The 23,765-nt window shown below is 46.8% G+C and overlaps 1 protein-coding gene across 1 annotated transcript in view; it reads left to right on the top strand.

Annotated features, from left to right (window-relative positions):
• The first annotated feature begins 17,128 nt into the window (after positions 1–17,128).
• Positions 17,129–23,765, top strand: part of LOC144168002 (uncharacterized) — a 19,819-nt gene continuing 13,182 nt past the window's right edge. The window contains exons 1-3 of the mRNA XM_077697103.1: positions 17,129–17,296; positions 17,457–17,542; positions 19,350–19,809. Of these exons, the coding sequence (XP_077553229.1) occupies positions 17,129–17,296; positions 17,457–17,542; positions 19,350–19,809 (714 nt within the window). The remainder of the gene's footprint in view (positions 17,297–17,456; positions 17,543–19,349; positions 19,810–23,765) is intronic.

Genomic DNA, 23,765 nt, shown 5'->3' with positions numbered 1-23,765 from the left:
CATCCTACATAGGTGAAACTGGAAATTTTTAAAAGAAGAATTCAATAGCACCAGAATGATCTCAAAAAAGGCAATGCAAGCTGAAATGCCTTGGCGGATCATCACCTGGCTACTGACCATGTCATCGATTGGGATTCCGCATGCATAATCGCATCAGAGAAGCGCCTGTCGACACGACTACTTTTAGAATCAGTGCATATTCAACCAACTAAAAACACGATTAACCGGTCGCGGGGTAATCTCCCAAAGATATACATGCGCAATCTGCGACACCGAACCTATAAATAATCGCTACCGTTCACCCCCCTTTCATTGTGATCAAGGGACCAGTAGGGGCCCCAAAACGTCTTTATTTGTTTATTTGTTTTTGACCAGGCGAGTGCCTGCTCGTATTTCATCAACACCGAACTAACCCGCCTGAATCACCACTTTATAGACATTGAGCAATTCTTTGAATTGGTTTATTGTAGCAAGCTGTCTTGTTTATTTCCTTATTATTTTGGCATTTCCTGTCTCATTTGAAATTGGGAGACCAGATAGCTTTTACTACGGGTCATGCACTGGTGAGAACAAATAATTGATTTCACTTTAAACAATTTTCAGTTCTGTTTTATTGCTCACCAGCCAATGACCTGAAATATCAGAGGCTCTTAAAACATATGCTGGCATTTCTTTCCTGCACTGTAGTACAACTAATCATGACTTTTATTATATTTTGTTCACAAATTGTAATATTTAGAAAGTATTCAGCTGAATGAAAATGTTATTTCAGAAGCATGCGCAATCAACAAGGCCTCAATGACTCTCACCACATGGTTCACTTGTTTCTGTCACAAATAACCTGATTGCAGCCACATTCCACCCAAGACGAAGGTAACATACCCTCTGGGATGATGAATATTTAAAATGCCTTACGAGTAAGTGCTCAGCACATGAAATTGTGGCATTAAAATTAAAACAGAAGATCCCTCTGCGGCATCCTTCACTTGGGGCAGCGCTTGATCACAAACTTCGAGAAGCTGAAAAATGCTCCATGCGCCGCTCCAGCCAGCAGAAACAATGCAGGACGCAAGTTGGTAGGTGGACCGTTGGCATCCTGCGATTGTGAAGATTTTTATTTAGTAGATGCTCTTCTTTTTGTACCACTGTTTATTTCTCCTTTAACAAGCAGCTGAACTCCTGCAGGTTCTACGAATCATACAAGCATAATAAAATGCAGCAATGCCGAACAATTGGCAGGGTTACCTCAATTTTTCTTTTCTAGGAATGAAAACAATGTAGGTAATCTATGCACAACTACAATCAAACCTTTCAATTTTTACCTACTTCACTCCTAACAAGCACACATACACGTTAGACATGTGAGCAAGCTGCTAAATTAATGCCCACAAACTTAATCAGGCATCAGAAATCGGCAGAGAACGACGTGTCACCTTTAAATGGCACTTTTTTCGTTCAAAACACGTAAATGGGCGAGAAAGATACATAATTATGAGTTGGTACCCTCATCTGGTATGGTTTTCAGGCAATGCTTACATCTCACTTCAGTACCTTCAGGTGGTGGAGATCTTCGAAAACTCATTGCGGGCAAGTGGGTTGTGTTCAAGCTCTCGTATCTTGCCAGCATATGCTGGATTCCAGCATTCCCAAATCAACGTGACGACCCGAATGTGGTGGATGCAAGAAAGAATAAGCACACGCCAAGGGCGTAGCCGAAGGTAGGGTAAGGGGAGGGGGGGGCGGCGGTGCCCCTCCCATAATGTTTTATGCCAAGGCTGGGGTGCAGTTTAAGCAGCCTGAAAAACCGCCTAAAGTCACCTGCAGGCGCGGAACCTGCAGTTTTAAGGACATTCTTGTTCATATAAAGCTGAAAACAAGGGCTATGTCAACGTCTGATCCATGCGCCCGCTCCAGATGCTGTACCTGTCAATATATACAGCCCGGCTGCATTTCGCGCCGGATACACCGACAAGCACCGGGAACCTGCCGCGAGCCGATCGAAACAGCCCCACTGTTTCACTGGCGGAACAGCATGGCCGGGGAATGGCAAAACAGCAGGAAAAGCCTCATATAGGCTTACATGTGGTCGGGAGCGTGTCATTCCTTGTCTTTACACTGATACAAAGTATAATCACATGACAGAGCATGTCGCTGTATTTTGTTCAGTCAACTATCAATCCTTGATATGTTTATTTTTCTACCGACATCGCATTTCATTGACTATTGCAGTTCCATAATTTCTGCTGCATAAAAAGCATTGCTCTGCCCATCTTGTATTTCCTCCACATCAACAAAACTACACAATTCTCCTTATTGCGGAGCTTTGTTTTTTTTGGCACTATTCCACTGTTTCCTTGACCTCCCTTTAGAATCAGCATTCTGTATTTGCTTAACCGGAATTTAACTGAAGCCATGTCTGTTTCAATTTAACAGATAGAAATAACGAAATTTAATAAGAAACGTGCAACAAGCTCAACATTCAACAGCAGTGCAATAAGGTGTTCCGCTTAGCGGAAGTTCACTACTCACGTTACTAGCACAAAAAATAACAAAAGGCGATTACTTAAAGGAGCCATGAAGAGAAAACAAAAGTTTGTTTTATTCGAAAGATTAGGTGTTTCATAGTACCCCAAGCGCTTTTCCGGAAGCAAATGATGCTTTATTCACTGAGAAATAAGGCAATTTAAGCCAAAATTTTAAATCTCCCGCTAAAATTGCACATTTCGTCATGTGAACAATGGCGTCATACGAGCCGGTCCATGAAACATATACTTGGTATGTAGACTCCATATAGCACCCACACGCGGGAGTCGACCGAGACGGCGGCCATTTTAAAAATACTAGTAAAACCTAGTGCACCCGCAGCCCTAGTCATCGAATCGCCTGATCCGGAGAACAAAACTCTCGCCGAGGAGCTCGGGCTTGCATTTAACAACCTTACACCACTTGAACGCTCAATGCTTCTAAGTGCACGAGCGGCAAGTGTTGTGGGATACGCGGTGGACGGGAAAGCGACCATTCCGCGATAGCCACAACAGACGAACGCCCAGCCGTCGGCACCGCTGCCTCGTCAGCACCGTCGCGACGGATGAATACAGACTGGTACGTATGTGCCGTATTTTCAATTTTAGTAGCAGTATCGCTTATGCCAGTTGGCCGGTGTCGTGTATGGAAAGCCGTTCGCTCGAGCTCTCTGCTCCGACCAGAAAGATTTGAGCGTCAATGCGCGGTGTGTACGGCAATTTTTTTCCCCAAGGTCAGAGCGCTTTGGCGGCGATTTGATGAAGTCGGCGACGAGCGCCAGCATGTCCGGGTCCCTGCCGTAATCACTTCCTCGGAAATGAAGCGAGCACACTCGTACTTCCTTTAGCTCTCTTTCTCATCCGTTTGCAAAGTTCACAAAACATAGCCACTTGCTTCGCCGAGATTTGTCGTTGGGCAGCACATGAAAGGAGATCTCACCGGCGGGGATGTCGCACTCCCTCGACGATTTGCCCGTACTACATGGGCATTTCAAAACACAGCAACGAAATTTCATTGTAAAGTGCTCGAACAAACTGAAGTTTTCAGTGGTTGTAAACTGTAAACGAGCTCGTAATGACAGCAGCAAGCCAACACGACCTCCATACCGAAACCTGTGCGACGAGTGCCACTATCTCGTTGCTGCTCTGTGTTCCTTACTCCCCTTGTTTCTATTTTTACCTTTCCTGGTTGGCGATGTGACGGCCAACCTCCTGTGAAGGGATTACAATACCAAGCAAGGTCACGGCTGTGCGTGCTGGGACGGTTCGTTGGCCCCGAAGAGCCTTGAACCCGAAAATTCGTCTGCGCGATGGTGGCGACGGCGAGATGTCGAGTTCGGCTGGCGGTAGTTTCGTACGCATTGGCATACACGCTTGCGTGTTCGTTCGGAACTTCAACCATTTACTCCACCGTTCTTTGTCATAAAAAGAATGTGCAGTATGTTTCACGGGCATTTAGCTCGCTATGCAAACTGTAAGCCCTGCCTAACATGCGTTTGCTTTTGCCGGCCTCCGCAAATCGCAGAGCATTCTCGAGTGACATCATAGGTTTGTTGCGGAAAATGAGCTGGTTGGTCGCGTGATCATTTCCTTTTTTCCTAATTATGTAGCTTATTTGAGCGAAGTTTGCGTTATAAGTGGTGTCGTTATGGTTCTAACGAGGCAATCTTTCGAATGAACCAAACTTGTGTTTTCTCTTCATGGCTCCTTTAAGGACGAAGATGCACGTTTGCTAGCTTCACCGCCATAATATACGAATGCGCCGCATGTACAGTCCACTGCGATTCGAAGGTTGTCGCGGGAAAGCTACTCTTTCAAACGAAGCAGAAAGAACACCAGCTTTAGCAAATATTCCATGCAAGTTTCGTTATCGTCGGCGTAGATAAAGGGCAACCAAGTCCAAGTCTGTGCTTGATAACAACGAATGTACAGCTTGAAACCCAAAGGGTGGCAAGTCAGTCGTGCGGGCCATTGTTGTATCATGGAACAGCCAACAAGGGAGCAAAGAGTGCGAAATCTCGATTTTCATGGTTCCGAAACGAAACCATGGGCTGGTGGCTCGCTTGGCCGCTCGATGCTGGCGCGATAACCTTCAAATCGTGCTCGACTGTACTTCATAGCTGACAAGAAAACTTAATAGTCCCTTTTCTAAAGGAAAATCTAAAACACGAGAATCTTGATAGTAAACACCCAGTGTTGGCCTGCACTTCCGCCCGACGAACTTCAGGGACCGCGCGTCACTCACGAGCGCACTCATGATCACGCTCACGAGAGTGGGTCCGCCTAACCACCTGCTCTGCGGATGAATGAATCGCCCGTGGTGTGCCCACAGACCAGCGAACGGCAATTTCGGTGATCATCATGATCATCACCATCTAAGCTCCTTAAGGTGGGCTTTACAGTTAGCATTGAGCATACACAAATCGCATGTTAAAGTCAGTTATTTCAAGCTTCGTTTCCAAAACAACGCGCAAGATGCCTTGCCTACATATTTCCCCGTCCCATCTTTTGGTCGACCACGGCCCCCCTCCACCCCCTCCCCCCCGAAAAAAATTCCTGGCTACGCGCCTGGCACATGCCCAATCAGGAGTACGTTCAGCATGCACGTCGGTTGTTTAAAAAAAAGGGTGTAATGTATTGCTCAGAAGACTCAATGCTTGCACGCATCTTGGAGCAGCAACGGCCTTAGCAGATGTGTTTGAGTGGTTTTCCTCTCTCATAACATCCACAGTGCTTTCAGGAAAAGCCCCAGGCCTTGCAATTAGCATGTTCCAGTTAAGAATAATGCAGCTGATACTTTACACTTTCAAATCTTTTTCTTTGTGGAAGGATGTTTCTTTATTGGCAGTACAGCACTAGCGTGCGTAAATCGCAGCCTTCAGAACCCCAATCAGGCCTCTGTAAATGGTACAGGCAGTTACATTAACTATTTGAAAAAGTGGACTGCAAGGACTGTCAATTCACATGATAAACATCCAGACAATAGCTGAAAACAGAACTGGTAAGGCTTCATCGAAGACTAAACTACAAAGGTAATAACATTTTTGTGTCACCACCTAAGAAATATGGCTTCATCGTAAACATGACTAACACCAGGAAATTCGTATACATGGTGATTAACTGCTATGCCCACATTATGATTTTGGGTGAAACTGAGTTTTCCGAAATTAACAATAAAGGTTGCCATTTAGCAGCTACATATTAGGTTATGCATGAAATACCAATAATTGTTACGGGGGCGAGAACTTGTACATTCAAGTGATCGAACATTATTCAAGTATGGTAGCCCACTGTGCTACCAAAACTGTTTGAAAACTTACGTTCTCGCGGCCAAACACTGTTGACAATGGTTGTGGCTCTTGTCCGGTTGAATGGAGGGACGTGATGTGCTCAGACCGTCCAGAGGTCTAAAACAGTATGACACATGATTACCACTCAGGCAAGAATGGAAATTATTGGGTGCACGAATGTTACAACTCGGGCAACACAACATTCAGCCAAAATCAATGCCCGCGTACAGCGGCACCGTACACATGGTGAGGTGGCTCGCCGCAAACGCAACGAAGCTTGCGAGGCGCGCACATTCGCTCGCAAACGATTTTCCCTCGCCATTTACAACACGGCACAAACGTAACGAAGCCGTAAACGCTGCGCCGCACAAGTAGCCGCCCGTGTTCTGATAAACTACGCGTAAGACGTGGTTCGCAGTGGTGAACTCTGAAGCTGTTCAATAGGCCTCCTGCGCTGCCCAGGGGGCGCTGCGCAAGCGGCTTCCGGGCAGTACTTCCGGGTAGTACAAAGCTGCGTGGGTCCCATAGGATCCCGTGTTGACAGAAGCAAAATGAGCCCGACGCTCTCGATTATTTTGCGACGTGGTCACCAGCTCATCCCCGACGCGTCCTATCTATTTCAGCGATCAACTTGGCATTAGGGGAAAAGGCTTTGCAGCGCTAAACACGTTTACAGCGCCGACGAAAGTGCCGGGACCGTGACGGCGTCTGCTACTCGCAGGTTCACCGATCGATGGTCGTACGAAGTGAAATTTTAAGTAAAATTTCACTAGTAAACTAATACTCTAGGTGACAAAGATTTCTCAAAAACAGCCGATCAAAAAAGAACAGTGACGCAATCGGCGATGATCGCGCTTTAAAAAGCCAGTGAGTCGGTGGACCGCAGGCTCGCCTGCTGCGGTGCGCCGCTCTTTTGCGTACCTGCACACTAAATGCGTGTACTTTCATTAAACAGTGCTCGTTTGCGTCGCCGTTACGAATACATGGTGCAGCGTTAGCTTGCCGTTTTGTTGCGTGTCTCAGTGACAAAATACCCCGACCGTCACAAGCGTGAAATCTGTTTTGCGATTCCGAAATTAGTGGCCGTAAAACAAAGTGGTCGGGCGAACTAAGAGGCCGCTCGCTTTCCTTGTTTGCTCTCACTTTACTTAATTATGCTCTTGCAGCATACATTCCCAGTTCGCACTTAATAGCCTAGAATGAGGGTCAGCAACGGCCGAGTTCCATGCAGCCGACGCGGCGGAGGGCTGGACGGCAAATCGGGGGGGGGGGGGGGGAGGAGGGGGGCTTTTAATGCAAAGAGAAAATATTCAGCGGATTTCTAATAATATTTGACAATAATCTGGCGAAGTGTGAAGATGGGGGGGGGGGGGGCAATCCAACTGGAGGATGCCAATTCTCTGTTCTTGCCTCGCTGTCTAACTCCATTTGAAGTCATGTCGGCGTTCAGATTCGACGACCCCTGCACTAGAAAACCAACACAGTCAGTGATGATCGTATATTCGGGGCCCCGCGCCGTGTATGCGGCTGTGTTATGTAATGTTATGTTATGCTGTGCTATGTGATGTTACAGAAGTACACATCTCTGCAGGCAGCGGGCGTGCAATTTTGTGCGTGTTTTGCGTCCTTTAATAGCGCTTAATTTGTTTATTTAATTGGCGCTATTGCCCCACCTACTCTCTAGTATACATGTACGCCTGCCGTTCGTAAATCGTGCGGCGTAAAACCTTACGCAAGAATCATTTAGTTTGCGAAAATACGAAACAAAATTTCCACTCGCTTCAAAGGCGGTGCCAGGCCAGCAGTGTCAGCTGTGCATGCTCCCTATGAAGCAACCTTTTGCAGTTACCTCAGGATGTAAGATGAGCAACGTTCCGTGTTTATGCTACTCGTGAACTTTCCTTTGTCGACCGCACGCAAGAAGAAAAAAACTGTAACTGTCGTCAAACAGTTAAACCACCCGACCTGGCGATACTGTCCCACGCCGCGACCACCGCGACAGCTCGCTCAACAGAAAGCCGGCAAATCGGCTTCTTTTAGCGGATATTATTTTTTTTAGCCTCTGCAGCTACTTTAAGGGCTATTTGATACAGTATGCAGTCATTTAAACACGCCACAAAGCGCCACAACCAACTTTCACTCTGGCTTGTAATTGAAAACATATGGAGGGCGGCGAGGGTCGTCTGCTTTTGTACTACCCAGAGGCGTCGGCCGCTAGGGGCGCTGCATGTCGCCAAAACTCCAGCGCAGGAGGTATTCGCCCCGAGCGCGAACAGAGTCGGCCCCTGGCGGCGGCGGGACGAACCGCTCCTAGTGTGGATGGCGCTCTCGCGTCGTCTGCTTTTTCACGTTGCGTGCGGCGCAAGACGCGTGCTGCACACGACAAAACAACCAATATGTGTGCTCGTTTGGCAGTAAGCAATGACATAGTTACCTCTGCTTGCGCATTTCCTCTAGAAACACAATAATCAGTGGCCGTTGAGGGTTAATGCGCTCACTGAATTCCACGAAACATCTTCGCCGTGGTCACTGCTTGAGTGTGAACATTGCTTCCACACATTGCACTTTTCCTATTGCTGAGTGCAGTCGTCTGCCGTTTCGGGAACGTCGAAGGGTGCTTATTGAAGGTGGCGTGGTGATTATTTAAAGGATAAAAGTTTAGTATACGCGAAACGGGTAAGAAGCGACAAGACCTGTGCATACGCGTGCAAATTCCACACCCTTGTAAAACTGCGCTGTGTCCTTATAGAAAGAAGAAACAAACAAAAACATTTACACTGCACACGACCCCTGAGCTATCGCCCATACGTTACCGGACACGTATTTTACACCAGCAAGCGCCTGTGTGATCGTGTCCTTACCGTACCTTTTCAAAAATAAATACCATTTTTGGACAGTCGTTGTTTATACTGAGGAGGAGGAATAAACATTTATTCAACTGTATCGAGTTGCTAATTTTACGTACTATTTAAAATACGTTTCTATGGATGCGCAAGAGTATTTAGGGGGGATTTTTCGGTAAAATTAAGCAGTTGTGAGTTTGCGTCTGTCGTGTGGCATTTCGTGTGTCATTTTCATATATATCATTTTCAAATCCGACATGAATCACCTTGTCCAGAAACGTGTCTCACTCAGCATAACCAAATGCCTAATATGGTCACGTCCTAACCTATCAAGGTGGACCTAAGTTTAAAGAAAGAGGAGAAAACGTGTAATATACTGCACGTTGCTGCCCACATGTGTGAGGAGTGTGTGCCTTGATTCGTTGATATTTTTTTCCCCACAATGCTTGCTTTCAATACATTTTTGAAAAAGGCGAACCACAATTCCTGGACAATCTCGGACCAAAGGGGGCTTAATTAATTTTGAAAATACGTGTTAAAGTACTGCTTTTTCACCGCTACAGAACACAACGCCTAGTGTAGTTTCCATTGTAAGTAATACTGATAACCATAGTTTGGCTTTTCGCGTTACATGCGTTCTCTTCTCTCAACTATTGCAACGTTGGCAGGACCCCCCCCCCCTCTTCCCGAAAAAAAAAGGAAATGCACAGAATTTCATTGTTTAACCAATCCTCAAGAATTAAATGCCAAGACAAAGGCGATATTCAGTTTGCAAAACAAAGTAGTTACCGGGAACCCGTTGCGCTGATTCGCAACGAGAAATAAAAAGGAAATGTTTTACTACATCTGCAACAGCGCAACTTCGATCATTTATTGCCATCTTTAGGGTTCGTAAGCGACCTTATACGCAAGAATGCAAACACATGTCGCTGTTGCAGGCACCTGTTAGATTTTAAAAGGAACGCAAATGGTCAACAGAGCAGCCGTAACAGAAAACTTGTGCTCACTGTGAGATCCCAGAAGCTTGGTTTGCACACTGTAAACATACTTGTCACTTTGCTAAAACCTAGCTAAACATGAGATGTTGATTGTACTGTGTGCGTTGATAATTCAATTCGCAAGTTCACTTGCGACGAAAGCCGTAAATAAGTGATCTGAAACCGTTATTCATCAAACCTTCCTTCAGAGTCGCTAAAATTTAATTTAAAAGACCCGTTGGTTACATTTATATCTCTGCGCTGATCAAAATTCAGTAATTTTATGTTGCCTTTTGAACACAAAAAAAATATCGTAAGCTCTTAGAAAGAATTTCGGGGCAGTTAAGTAGTGTTACCATTTCAGGGCATCCCACAAATGCAAGAATGCGTCATGCTACCAGTGAAAGCGATTGAGATTGCCGTTGTAAACTGAGTTTCAGAGATCGAGGATTCCTGATTTGTTTCTATTTGTGCTTTTATTGAAGGCTCAAAGCCATAGTCTGGAAAGATCGAGGTTGCTACGAGCCACAGCGTACAAGTTCATTGTCACAATTACGGCAATTCTGAGATTCCCGATGAGCCGTCGCTTTTTTTGGCGTAGTAATGAAAACTGACTGCCGCTTCCATGCTATACATTGAACGTTGAGGAACCGAACTACAGCATACCACTCTTGTTTGCGCCTTTCGTGCACACATACTGCGAGAAAAAATCACGAAGCGCGCCCACAGTGTGTATTCTTACGGGCCGCTCAGCGGAGCATCCACACTAGCAGCGCGACGGTGTCGCCACCTACATGTCGAGCTCGCGGCGAATATAGTGCTGCGGAATGGGAAACGTTACTGAGTTACTGAGCGCCACTGCGTTACAGAGCGCCAGTGCGTTCAGCGCTCAATGCAAGCACCACAATGTTCTTTCGCACATCGCCTTTCTAGAGACAAGCCCTCTAGGTTCAACCTAGCCAGTTCAGTTAAACAATTCACACACGCGGGCTCCTGTTAACGAATCCTTAAAAAGGCGATGACAGCTACAAACGACATCCAGTGACAAGAAAGGCGGCAAATGTGACGAGACAGCTTACCTGACAGAGACCACGCAGAGGAGCGAGCGACGTTCAGGGGCAAGCGCCAAACTTAATTAGCCGTCTTCAGGTGGCAAAGTTGTTCTCAAATACTTCATCGCGAAGTCGAACCCGACAGGCATCACCGAAGACGACGAGGTGTCCAATTAATCATAATAATTGCGCTTGTTTAACCGCACGGTCGCACACCACACCAAACAATCTATGAAAGACGGGTCACGGGGTATCTGTTCCGGAATCCGGCCACGCCGCCGCGCGCCGTACTCACGGTATCGGCCGTTGGCAGGGAGTTGCGTAAACAAATTAAAACGACAACAATAAATAATTGCATCTTTTACTGAATATAACATAATCTTTAAGTTTATTATTTATTGTGTGTATTATAATAAAGAAGCTTAGATATTTAAAGTTTACAAACACAAAACGCGAACTGAAGCTTTTGGCGCTCGATTTGAACGTTAAAAAAAGCAGCAGATAGTAAGATAACACTGCGCAATGAAATTTGGCAGTTTTCTAGTGTAAGTAATCGTATTATTATTTGGCGCCTTTTTATTTAGCGCCCGATTTCATGCCCCTCCCTCCCCAACTTTTGTTTTCTTTTGATATCTGCCTTGTTCTCCAAAGTTGTTTCTGCAGGAGAAACTAGGTGGTCTGTTTATTTCATTTGTACACAATATTTACGGTCGCTAACAATAAGAATGGAATAAAATTGTAATTGCTAGTACCTTATAACTCCACTGAGCGACGAGAATGACTGTTGTCAGAGGGGGCTATGATTGTGCTGGTGGGGCAGGAGAAGAACAGGGAACGACGGAATGATGATACAGATGTCACAGTTCAAGGTTGTGCTGTGCTACGTGGAAGGCTGTAGAAAACAAAAAGTGGGAGGGGTAGTGTTATTCTGTCGATGTCGTAATAAGCAAGAGCTGATATTTTTTCCTGTTTCAACGTCGGTGCTGCCGCTGCTTTTTATTGAATTTGGCAGCTTTTTTTTTTTTTTGCTTCTGAACATTTTTGACGAGGTTGGGAGGATGGTGCAATGGGGTGTCTTTTTGAAATTATATTGCATGCATGGCCTCAATCAATGAAGAGCTGAACACCTTTTCCTCACCCTTTCAACACCCTTCCAAAAAAAAGGGTGTTGAGGTTGGTCAACACCCTTTTTTTCATGCGAAAAGGGTGGAGAGCTACGAAAAAGGGTGTGGAGATTCAAGAAAAAGGGTGTAAGGGCTTCCCAACACCCTTTTTTCAATTATTTTACACCTTTTTTGGCCAAAAGGGTGTAAAAAAGTTTAGTGTGTAGCGTGGGCGTAGCTGGTGAAGCTTCGGATTGCGCTATTGAGGAGCGATCCTCGGGTAGCTCAGGCGCCAAAGGCGGGGTTGCAGATTCGGAGGCAGCGTTATGTTGCGGATTCCACACGGCTGATGGCGCAGGTACCTTAGATAACTTCGAAGCGTTCCAAGTTCGTCCATCGTTAAGCCGGAACGTTGATGGGCCTTGTTGGTGGACAACCTTCTGTGGGTGGCTAAACGCGAGGTCGCCTTTAGCAGATATTCCGGGTTTCTTAATTCGCACAAAATCACCAACTGACACTGTTGTCTTCTTCGCGGCCCTGCGACGGTCTGTATACTCTTTGCTGTACCCTTGTTTGCTCTTCACGCGTTGGCGTAGACGACAGAGTTCGGAAGCAGGATCGCTGAAGAAAGTTGGTGATGGGTGGCCCACAACGTCAAGACGTGTTCTCGGTAGCCGCCCGTGTAGGAGGACGGATGGTGCAACACCCGTAGTGGCATGTGGCGTGCAGCGATATATAGCCAAATATTCTGTTACCGCTTGACGAAGCGGACGTTGCTCTAACATTGCAACCTGTACGAAATACTTGAAGACACGGTTGAACCGCTCTACAAGTCCGTTCGCTTCAGGGTAGTAAATGGAAGAGTGCACGAGACGGATGGCGCGATCATTGAGGAACTTTGTGAACTCCGCAGAGGCAAACTGGGGCCCATTGTCGCATACTATCACGTCCGGGTAACCCTCACGGGAGAACACCGAAAGCAAAAAGTTTATGACGGTGCGGGATGACACTTCACTGCAGAATTGAACTTCTGGCCATTTCGAAAAGTAGTCGATGAGTGTAATGGCGTATCTGCAGTCGTGCGGTGCTCTCTGCAGAGGGCCGACGATGTCAACGGCCAGCTTCTCCCATGGGCGTTCTGGCAAGGGTACTGGCTGCAAAGGAGTAGCAGCAGTTTTCGCACTTTTGTCAGCCATCTGACATATTCTGCAGTTCTGGATGGAAAGTTCCACCTGTCTATCCATGCCTGGCCACCAGATCCTTTCTCTTAGTCGAGCTTTTGTCCGAACTATACCCGGGTGAGCTTCGTGGGCAGCAGCGATTACTTGCGGCGTGAGAGACAAAGGAACGACGATTCGTTCTCCGCGCAGGAGCAGGTTGTCAACGACCGACTATTCTCCGCGCACCAAGAAGAAAGGCTGAAGTTCACTTGAGAGCGTTTTATGTGCAGGCCAAGATGTGGCGACATAAGTCGCGACTTGCTTCAAGTTGCAGTCTTCACGAAGGGCCTGTTGAAACTGCTCCTTGGTGAGGCAAGGTAATTCAACAAAGGACACAACCTCCTCGAATGACGCATCTTCCTGCGGAGACGGAACTGGAAGGCGAGAAAGGGCATCCGCTACCTGGTTTTCGGACCCTTTCCGATACTCTACAGTATAGTTATAGCGAAGTAGCCGTTCCGACCAGCGTGCGATGCGAAGGGGGCGGCGGCCAGTACCTTGCGAAGAGAGGAGAGAGACCAAGGCTTGGTGGTCTGTGCGCAACGTGAAATGCCGTCCCCACAAGTACGTATGCCAGTGCTCGCATGCCCAAACGCACGCAAGCGCTTCACGCTCTCCCACTCCGTATTTCCTCTCCGCAGGGGAAAGCGTTCGCGAAGCAAAGGAAACAGTTCGCAACCTGTGGCCATCGACCTGCTGGAGAACAGCACCTAGTCCGCAGTCGGACGCATCAGTGGACACTACGACCGGAAGGGACGCATCGAACATCTGCAGAACTTGGCTGGACGAGACCAGAAACTTTATTTTGGCGAAACTGGCATCTACCGCATCAGTCCAAATGAATGGTTGGTTCTTTCGGAGAAGAGCTCGCATAGGTTCTACCACATCAGCAAGACTGGGAACAAACTTGGCGTAATACTCAACCAGACCAAGAAAAGAACGGAGTCTAGTAGCATCAGTTGGCGCAGGAGTATTTATAATGGAAGAATTTTTTTCCGGCAGTGGAGAAATGCCTTGCGCAGTGATCTTGTGTCCCAAGAAGGAAAGTTCTTGTACGCCAAACACGCACTTGTCGTTTAACTTGAGCCCGGCTTCCTTAATGCGCCGTAGTACAGCGATCAGGTTGGTCAAGTGTTCCTTTTCATTTTTCCCAAACACAATGATGTCATCGATATAGAAGAGAACACCAGAGCATCCTTGAAGGATTTTGGACATCATTTGTTGAAATGCAGCGGGGGCGGACGCCAACCCGAAGCACACGCGTTTAAAGCGAAAGAGACCATCGTGAGTAATGAAAGCGGTCAAATCACGGCTTTCAGGATCGAGCGAAACCTGGTGGTAGGCTGATGCGAGGTCTAGCTTCGAAAAATGAGTTGCCCCAACTGGACTGTGGAGGAGTTCTTCGGTGTGTGGAAGAGGAAAGCTATCTGTCACTACGGCCTTATTAGGCTCCCGTAAGTCGACATAAACACGAATGCCTCCATCCTTCTTTTGAACAACAACAATCGGAGAGACCCATTCTGACGCATTAATGCGCTCTATCACATCCAACTGCTCGAGCCGACGAAGTTCTTCAGATACCGGAGCTCGGAGTGAAAGGGGAAGGCGGCGAAGTTTTGCTACAGTAGACGGAACTGAGAGCCGAACTTTGACACGATGCACAAAACCCTTGGCAAGGCCGAGGCTGGAGTCGAAAAGACACGCAAACTCATTGCACAACTCTGCTGGAAGGCATGCAGTTGAAACTGTTTCCTGACCTGGGGCTTGTACGTTGGTAGCACTGGTAGTTGACGCGGTAGTCTCAAGGCAGCGGAGGGGCGAGCCGCCAATCTGGAGCTGAAGGGCCTTAATGGCGTCAATACCTAGCAGCGATGTGCCTTGCGAAACAACGTAGAACAGAATGGACGCTTCGCGTTCCTTGTATACGACCTTCGATAAAAAGCATCCTCGCACGGGGATAGCTTGTTTCGAGTAATCTAGCAGCTTCACACGGGGCGCGAGCAGCAGCGCATGCCCGGCAAAATGCCTATCGAAAAGATCACCCGCCAGAATGGAATCCGTGGAGCCCGAGTCGATAAGAAATGTTAACGGCGCATGCCCGACTGTTACCTCGACGTGAATACCGGCGCGGCTGGATGCGGTCACCGACAGAATGCTCACAGCTTCGTCGGGCAAATTCTGGTCGCTAAGCTCGTGAACACGAACGCCCTGTTGCTTCTTTTTGCAAACTGAACTAAAGTGCCCTATGAGCCCACAATTATAGCAACGCTGACCTTTCGCTGGGCAGCGGGATGACGCGGCACGATGCTGGCGTGTGCCACAACGGTAGCAGTAAGAAGAAGAGGTGGGTGGGCGCGTACAGGAAGCAGGTTGGTGGGTGTCGGGATGCGGGCGCGTTTCGGTACGAGGTGCAGGCAGAGGCGTGTCGCTACGCGAAGGACGGGGGCAGTGTTCATTTCGACTGCGGTCGTGCGGCGTTGAGCGAGAGCTTTTTGATATACGCTGCACGGTGCCTGAAGCAATTTCTCGAAGGTCCTCACTAGCCTGTTCGATTTGTGACGCTAATTGTATTGCTCGGAAGAACGAGAGGGTGGAGCCCTCAAGAAGAAGGCGTTCTCGAATGTGCTGGGACGAGACACCTTCAACGAACTGGTCACGAAGCGAGTCTTCAGGTGAAGCAAAAGAACATGCAGCGGCGAGCGCACGCAGTGTCGCAACGTACTCCTGGACAGACTCCCCTGGGTGCTGAATGCGACGGCGAAAGCGGTGCCTTTCTACGACGACATTACTTGAGCTTGTGAAATGTTGCTTTAAAGTCGCTACAGCTTTGTCGTAAACAGAAGGCTGAACGGCGGCGGCCTTGCTAGCTTCAGTAAGTTTGTCGTCGCCGGTTGACTCACCGGTCTGGGAGGCATCCGTTGGAAGCGGTAGACTGGAGAAGACACGTTGACCCTCAACGCCGAGGCTGTGTAACAGCAGGGCCTTGCGACGTTCGGGCGGAAATTCGGACGCTCCGGATGCCAGTAGGTAGTTTTCGAAAATGTGGTGCCATTGCGTCCACGGAAGAGGAGGGCGGCCAGGTTCAGGCAGGAACGGGGGCGGCGGAGCAAGCCCGATGCAGCTCATGGCGTCGAAAAGGTGCAGGCGTGGTTACGCCCCCCGAAAAAGACGCATCCTCGTCGCCATTGTTATATCGCGGCGGAAGCCGCAGAAGAACGACGAAGCGACCACTGTCGTCGACGATCACCAACCAAAAACTGAACTTTTATTCAGAGGCATGCATATATATACAAAGGTCACCTGGTGGCAAGTAAAGACAACATAAACCGAATCGAAACCGAAACTGAAACACTACAGGAAGGGTGAGAAAAAAGCGACAAACTTTGCAACCAAAGTCTGAGCTTTGCGCTGCGCGTGAAAGAGTAATACTTGGCACAGATGACGTTGACGAGCCAATTTAACGATTGCGCTACTTCATTTAGTGTGCTCAAAACGCTCTTCATGGCTTGAACTGCACGCGCGTCGCTCTACAAATAGTCAAACCAGAGAGAAGTGAAATGCACTTAACCCCAATTTCTACTACTTAAAAGAGATATTCTTGGTAAGGTTAAATTACTCATTACGCTTGCACGGTGGTTCGTTGAGTTCTCTTGGTGTAGCACAACAGTGGAAACTCTTTGTTTTATAAAATTAAAGCTCAAACCAGGTGTTAGACGATCTCACTTCTCCGCCTCTGCCGTCACGAACAGAGGCGACGAGATCGGAAGCAGAGACGGCGGACGAGGGGAAGGTAATACTTCTATTCAGATGCCTGAACGGCCCAGAGTACAGCCAACACCAACTAGACTACTTCAGGCCCCCGCACCCCCGCGCAGTACTGGCGTGACGTCATCGCACCTTGCCCGACGAAAAGACGCCAAACGTTCCCATGCGTTCCCGACAGATGGCGCTAGTCGCTGCACGCCAAACATTCTGCGCTCTCTCGCCGCATGACAGAACATGTTTGCGGGCGACGGGATCTCCGTAGCCGTGCACGTGGTCGTTTACTTTGTTGTGTGTTTCGATAGCAAGAAATTGTGTCCCTAAGCTGTGGTTTTTATGTTGTGCGCACTTCTGGAAGCATGGGCCGGTGCTGTGTGCCAATGTGCCGAGGAAACTACGATGGGGGACCAAAAGTGCGGTTGTTCTCGTTCCCTAGAGACCCGAAGCGAAGAGACGATTGGAAACGTGCGGTGCGACGCGACGATGTCGATGTTGCACAGTTGAAGGACCCCAAGCTAAGCGAAATTGTGTATATTATTAGTTCTCATAAGTCAATACTATATTAGCTGCGATAAAACTAAAGATTTTCGTAGGATCCTTTCATTTATGTGGGTCCACTCCCTTGCTGCATCCGACGATCTGTTGAGTCAGCTTCAAAATTTGCGTGCCCATTTCGGTCGTGCGCAGGTGTGCGAACGCCACTTCAAGCCCCAGTATTTGAGGACAACGTCGACATACACGGACGTTGACGGGCGGACCATCGAAGCGCCCATGTAGCTCGCAAGGCTCACGGATGACGCACTGCCAACAATTTTTCCTGACTGTCCAGCATACGTGTCTGATATGCGGAAGACACGCGAAGGTCCTGATGAAAAGAGGAGGAGGACTGAAAATGAATTACTTCAGCATGCCATCCAGCAGTCTAAGGTCACCTATGAAGCCGAGTCACAGAAAAACAAAGTTCAGAGCCTCCTTGACATTACCTCTAGCATGGAGCGCACACGAAACAAGGTGTTTTGGTCCCGTACCATGTGTGATTCGTGCGTGATTTTTGCCCACGTGGAGATCACATCGCAAGCCGCGGAAATAGTTGTGTCTGTGGTGGTGACTTCTGACTTATCTGTTAGCGTGTTTTTAAGGAATGTTCAGTTTTTTCTAGCGAAGAGCTATGCATTCCTTCAAAAATCTTCGATTTTCGGGTGCTAATTGATCTCCTGGACAGTGTGGAGACTTACAGCAGCGAGAGACCAATCCAGAAACAGGACAAAGTGCAAGGAACCTTAAACCTAGTCGTTTCCCTTCTTGATGACATCACTGATCAGAATTTAGAGGAAAGCGAAAGGGCTGACGCACTGTTGTTTCTAAAGGAGCAGTGTCACCTCCTAACGAAAAAGGCCAACGCTGTGAGGTATTCTTCAGACCTTCTCGTTTTTTCTAGTATCTTGCACACTATTTCACCACATGCTTACAAATTTTTCCGCCACAATGGAAAGCTAGTGCTGCCACATCCTGAAACAGTCAAGAGAGTTTGCGTAGCTTGTGATGTCAGCCCTTCCAAAGAACAGAGTGAGGAGGGATTTTTGAGATTCATAAAGCGTAGAGCGAGCATTCTGAAGCAACACGAAACAAATGTGTCGCTTATGTTGGATGAAATACACCTGCAGCAGTTTTTCGAGTTCAAAGGTGGCTGTTTAACAGGATCTGCTGCTCATTGCGCGGAGCCAGCTAAAACAGCCCATGTTTTCATGGTTCAGTCGCTTTTGTCGACATACTAGGATGTTGTGCACATTCTTCCTGTGATCCGAATATCAGCAAATGAGCTACATGATGTCTTGAAAAGGGTGATTATGAGCCTCGAAAGCACTGGCCTTCATGTTGTCGCGGTGATAACCGATAACAACGCCATCAACAGGAAAATGATGTCACTTTTTGGTAATGGTAAAGAACCAGACCTTGTCTACCCGCATTCTGCAAACTCACAGCAGCCTTTATTTTATGTAGTGGACACTGTGCATTTGTTGAAATGTGTGCGAAATAATTGGATAAACCGAAAAGATGATGATAAGTGTTTTCATTACCCGCCATTTGAAAGTGTGACCGCGGAAAACGGAAGCGACCAGAAAGCCCCCTTTTTTTGTCTGCGACGCCTGTATCAGATGGAACATAACAAACTGGCAAAAGTTGCGCATGGGCTTACATATAAAGCACTCTATCCTACCAACTTGGAGCATCAAAATGTAAAGTTGGCACTCAAGATTTTCAACAGCTTTGTGTCGTCGGCTCTAGCTATTGAAGGCGAGAAGCTGCAGTTACCAGTGCTTGAGCAAACCGCAACATTTATTGACCTGATTATTAAGTGGTGGAGAGTCGTGAACGTCAAAACACCGGAAAAGGGGCACAGACAGAGGGATGTTTGGCAGGAGCCAGTGAGCGACATGCAATGCCAGCAGATTGAGTTCCTGGACAAGTTTGTGACCTGGCTCGACGCTTGGAGCTGCAGAGGCACTCAGTCTAACAGTCTGGCCAAGAGACGCATTTTGCACTACGACTGAACACCTATGCCTTGATCGAACTAGCAAGGTACTGTCTGCACGAGGTTGGCTTTAGATACGTACTCTTGGGAAAATTCCAAACTGATCCTCTAGAGGCAAGGTTTGGAAGGTACAGACAGCTGTGCGGGTCACATTACAATGTTTCTATAACCCAAGTTTTTGAGGCAGAAACAAAGATTGGGCTTCAGAACACGCTTATTGTAGAGGACATGCCTTTGTCCAAACTTGAGGAAAAGGCACTGAATGCTGAAACTCTAATAAGAAAATACAACGTCACACTCACTGAAGACAACCTAAAGACGGCGGCTGGTGACATGCATGCCATAACGTACAGTGCTAGCTATTGTGCATATGCGGCACTGAAGCGCCAGCCATGCGATGACTGTCGCACGCAACTCACCATTGAGGACCGAGAGCTGGAGATGAACGATCATTTGTTGATTGACACCATGAGCCGAGGAGGCCTAAAGTTTCCGAAGCCATTTGTGGTGCGCGTTGTTCTATCAACCAAAGTCGTTCTAGAGCATCTTACAAGCAAAGTGTATGAGCACCAGTTTCACGTGGAAGGCAATCAACGATTGCCCTCTAGAGTATTATGCTCTTCCTGCTAAGCGACAGTGAGGAACTGGACAGTTGCATGAGCGGCCACCACCCAGATGTAGTCATGAAAAACCTCATAGGGCTAGCCATCAACACACTTCTGAAGAACTATGTTGCTCGACGAAATGACAGCTTATCTAGGCAGAAGAGCTCTAAAAATCAGAGAAAGCTGCTTACACTGAAGTGAGTTATGTTTGTGGATATCATTTTGCATGTGCAGGTGTTGACATTTTTTTGTAATGAAGCATATTCATGTGTAATTTGGAAGTGACATGCAAACAAGGACCGAGCCTGTTGTATGCTAACATTTTTTTATGTGCAAGTATTTCTATTGGTAGCAATGAAGCAGTGCCATGGTGATTCTGAATAATGTTGTAATATAAGTATATAAAGTAATATATGTGCTACATGCTACCGTATTTTTTACACAATTGCAAAAATGTCATTAGTTTGCTGCAAACATGTGTGTGCGAAAAAAAGTATAGTGAGCAACTGAATAACCTATGTATTTGTGAAGAAATATTTCATTTTTATCTCATTCAACTCTTGGTAACTTTATTCAGTGGCAGCGCATGATGCCAAACGTGGTGCTACTTCAAAGAAAGAGTATTCTTGTTTTTAGTTTTCTGCGTGTAAATTCTATATAAATTATACACGCTTCTACCATCAAGGTTGGTGGCATTCTTAAATAAAATCGACCCTGAACGTGCGCAGAAAGCACGCAGCTGCGCCGACCGCAGCTAGCTACGTCGAGCCAGGTCCGTGACGTCACGCGAGCAATGCGGAGGCCTGAAGTAGTCTAGGTGGTGTTGGTACAGCCCAGGGGAGTGGTTCCTTCATCACTGTAGCCCATATTCAGTCCGTGCTGCCTGTGCTCTGTCCACCAGCTGAAGCTGGGCAGACAGAGAGGGGCTGGATGGCAGCATCTCCCATTGAATTGAATTGAATTGAATTGAAAATAAGTTTTATTAAACAAACATGATATGGGTACACAGTATATACAGGAGGAGGTCCCATGGTTATAAAAACCGCAAGCGGGACCTCCTATACAAATTAACAAAATGACTATAAAATTACAATGACAACACTAGTAAACATAATAGAAAAGAGTACTGAACAAATATTCAAAAAATCAGCTATGACAATAGGAAGAAAACTACAATAAGACGCGTCACATCACTGTAATGAAGACAATAGGTAGAGTTTCAGTTTTTTTTTTGAAGGGTATGACAGAATGAGAAGATTTAATGTCCTGGTTTAAGGTATTCCACAAGTGCAAGCAAGAGAACAGAATAGTTTGTTTACCGAAGTTAGTTCTTACTTTCGGAAGTAGAAAGTTGTTGCGAGAGGAGAACCGAGTAGAGTTTGGGTTAGAGATAGTGCTAGGAGGGAAAATAGATATCAGGAGTCCACAACGCAATACTTCGAAGAACAAAGTGCCAATATTTACCTGGTTAAGACATGGAAGGGGCAAAATCGCAAGTTCAATGAACAGAGGAGTAGAAGAAGATAGACGGGAAGAAAAAGTAATGATTCTTAAAGCTTGTTTTTGGAGTTTTTGAAGAGGCCAGAGATGATTACAATATGCGCTGCCCCAAGACGATATACAATAATTGAAATGGCTATGTATAAAGGCATAATACAAAGTTACTAATGTTTTTATATCAAAGTAGGATCGAGCCCTGAGCAGGGCACGTATTCCATATGAAACCTTTGTACAAATTGAATTTACATGGTAATGAAATTTGAGATGGCTATCCACAATAACACCAAGAAAACACACGCGATCAGTAGACGGAATACAATCTGCGTTGATGTATAAATTAGGGACGGGAAATAGGTGTTTTTGAGGGGAGTGAAACGGAACAAAAACAGTGTTCTTAACATTAATAACGAGCCGGTTACAAAAGCACCATTGTTGGATGGCTAATAGGTCATTCTGCAAATTGCACATCAAAGTATGCTGATTACGATGGGATGACACAATAGTGGTATCATCTGCATAGAGAAAGCAACTGGAGTGATGAAGGCAAGAAGGGAGATCATTAATAAAAACTAAGAATAACAAGGGGCCTAAGATGGAGCCTTGGGGTACACCTTTATTAACAATAAAAGGGTCAGAATTCGAGTCATTGACATATACGACTTGGGATCTATTACTCAAGAAACTCTTTAGGAATGATAAAGGGGGTCCCGAAATACCATAAGATTCTAATTTCAAGAACAAAATGTTATGATCAATGGTGTCGAAGGCTTTGCTAAAGTCGATGAAAACAGCCCCAGCTATATCCCCGCGATCGACCACAGACTTTACCATATCAGTGAAGCAAGCGATGGCAATGTCAGTAGACAGTCCTTGCCTGAAGCCAAATTGACAAGGGGACAAGATACTAAATTGGTTAAAATAATTAGTCAGTCGAACTTCAATTAATTTTTCTAAAATTTTATCAAAAAACGGTAGAATTTCAATGGGTCTGTAATTTTCGGGGAGTGAAGGGTCACCTTTTTTAAATATAGGGATAACCTTAGTAATCTTTAATTGCGAAGGAAAAATGGAAGTTTTAAAGACCAGGTTGAAAATATGACTGAGGACTGGTGACAAAATCGCGCTAACCAACTTAATGTGCTTGCAATAAATGCCATCAAGGCCAGGACCATTGCTTTTGTTTGGTAGTTGACGTAAAGAGAGGACGGTGCTCAGTGCTAAAGTCGCACACCCCGATTATGTGGTGGAGTGCTCTTACTTCTGAGCACAATTTACATTCAGCGTCGTAGCTTATCGGGTACACGAAGTCCAGACGCATCGGGTGTGGGAAGAAGCCGCATTAGATGAGCTGAAGGGTAGTTTGTTCTTCTATGGAAAGGTCAGGGTAAGGCGAAGGTAAGGTCTGTCTCAGAAGGCAATAATGACGGGTTATGTCCCTGAACGAGACAAGAGGGTGACTGTCATCGTACAGCTCCATAGCCCGGGGGGTAAAAGTGCAGGCTTGGTGGGCGTATTTGTTGCAATCCATGGAAGCGTGAGCGGGTGTCTAGATGACCTGAATAGAACCATCTGGGGAGCGGTTTTTAGCAAACGCCGTGTAGGTCGGACACCGAACCAGACTGGTAAATCCCGTAGGGTTGTTGGGAATCGGCGACTACCTTACGAACCCCTGGTTGAGTGAGAGCCAAGACGATGGCTGCCACTTCTGCTGCCATCATTTTTTCAGTCTTGAGTTAGGCAAAAGCAAGGTGGTTGGCTCTGGAAGTATTCCCGATGATGGCGTACTGCTACCCTCGGTGTTGGGAGGCGTCTGTGTATATAACTGCATGATACCCACCGAGGACGGTGTTGAGCGCTTGAACCCGTGCTTGTTGCGACCCTCATCGTGTGAGGGGTTCATATTTCTAAGCAAAAGCAGCATGTTTAGTTCTTGTCACCAAAAGTCGAGAAGCACATCCAGCGGAGTGAAATTCTCTCCTCTCCAGCCAATCTAGTGATGGAAGCCTCTCTGTGGACGCACTCATGGGAAGACATACGGCTTGCTCGACCGCCTTTCTAACCTCATACAAAGCATCTTTATGCCCTCCTTGTGGAGAAGAAGACAGGGGGTTCACGTAAGTGATTCTTGACAGGGCAAAAGCTTGAACTAATCGAAAGGTATCGGATGCCCTGACGCCTCGCTTCTTGGTGGCAACTCGTCTGATCATTTGTATGATTTTATTGATGCTTTGTTTGAGGCGCTGCAAGGATACGTCAGTCTTGGTGTTGGCCTGAAGATGTAGGCCCAGGATCTTGTTGCTGAGGCTTGAAGTAATGGCCTGGACATTAAAGGCATCAACGAGTTTTCTGTTGTTTCAG

This window comes from Haemaphysalis longicornis, unplaced genomic scaffold (genome assembly GCF_048455015.1).
Source record: "Haemaphysalis longicornis isolate Haplotype H1 unplaced genomic scaffold, Haemaphysalis longicornis Haplotype H1 scaffold_2, whole genome shotgun sequence".
Taxonomy (NCBI): domain Eukaryota; kingdom Metazoa; phylum Arthropoda; class Arachnida; order Ixodida; family Ixodidae; genus Haemaphysalis; species Haemaphysalis longicornis.
This window is presented reverse-complemented; position numbering and strand designations above follow the sequence as displayed.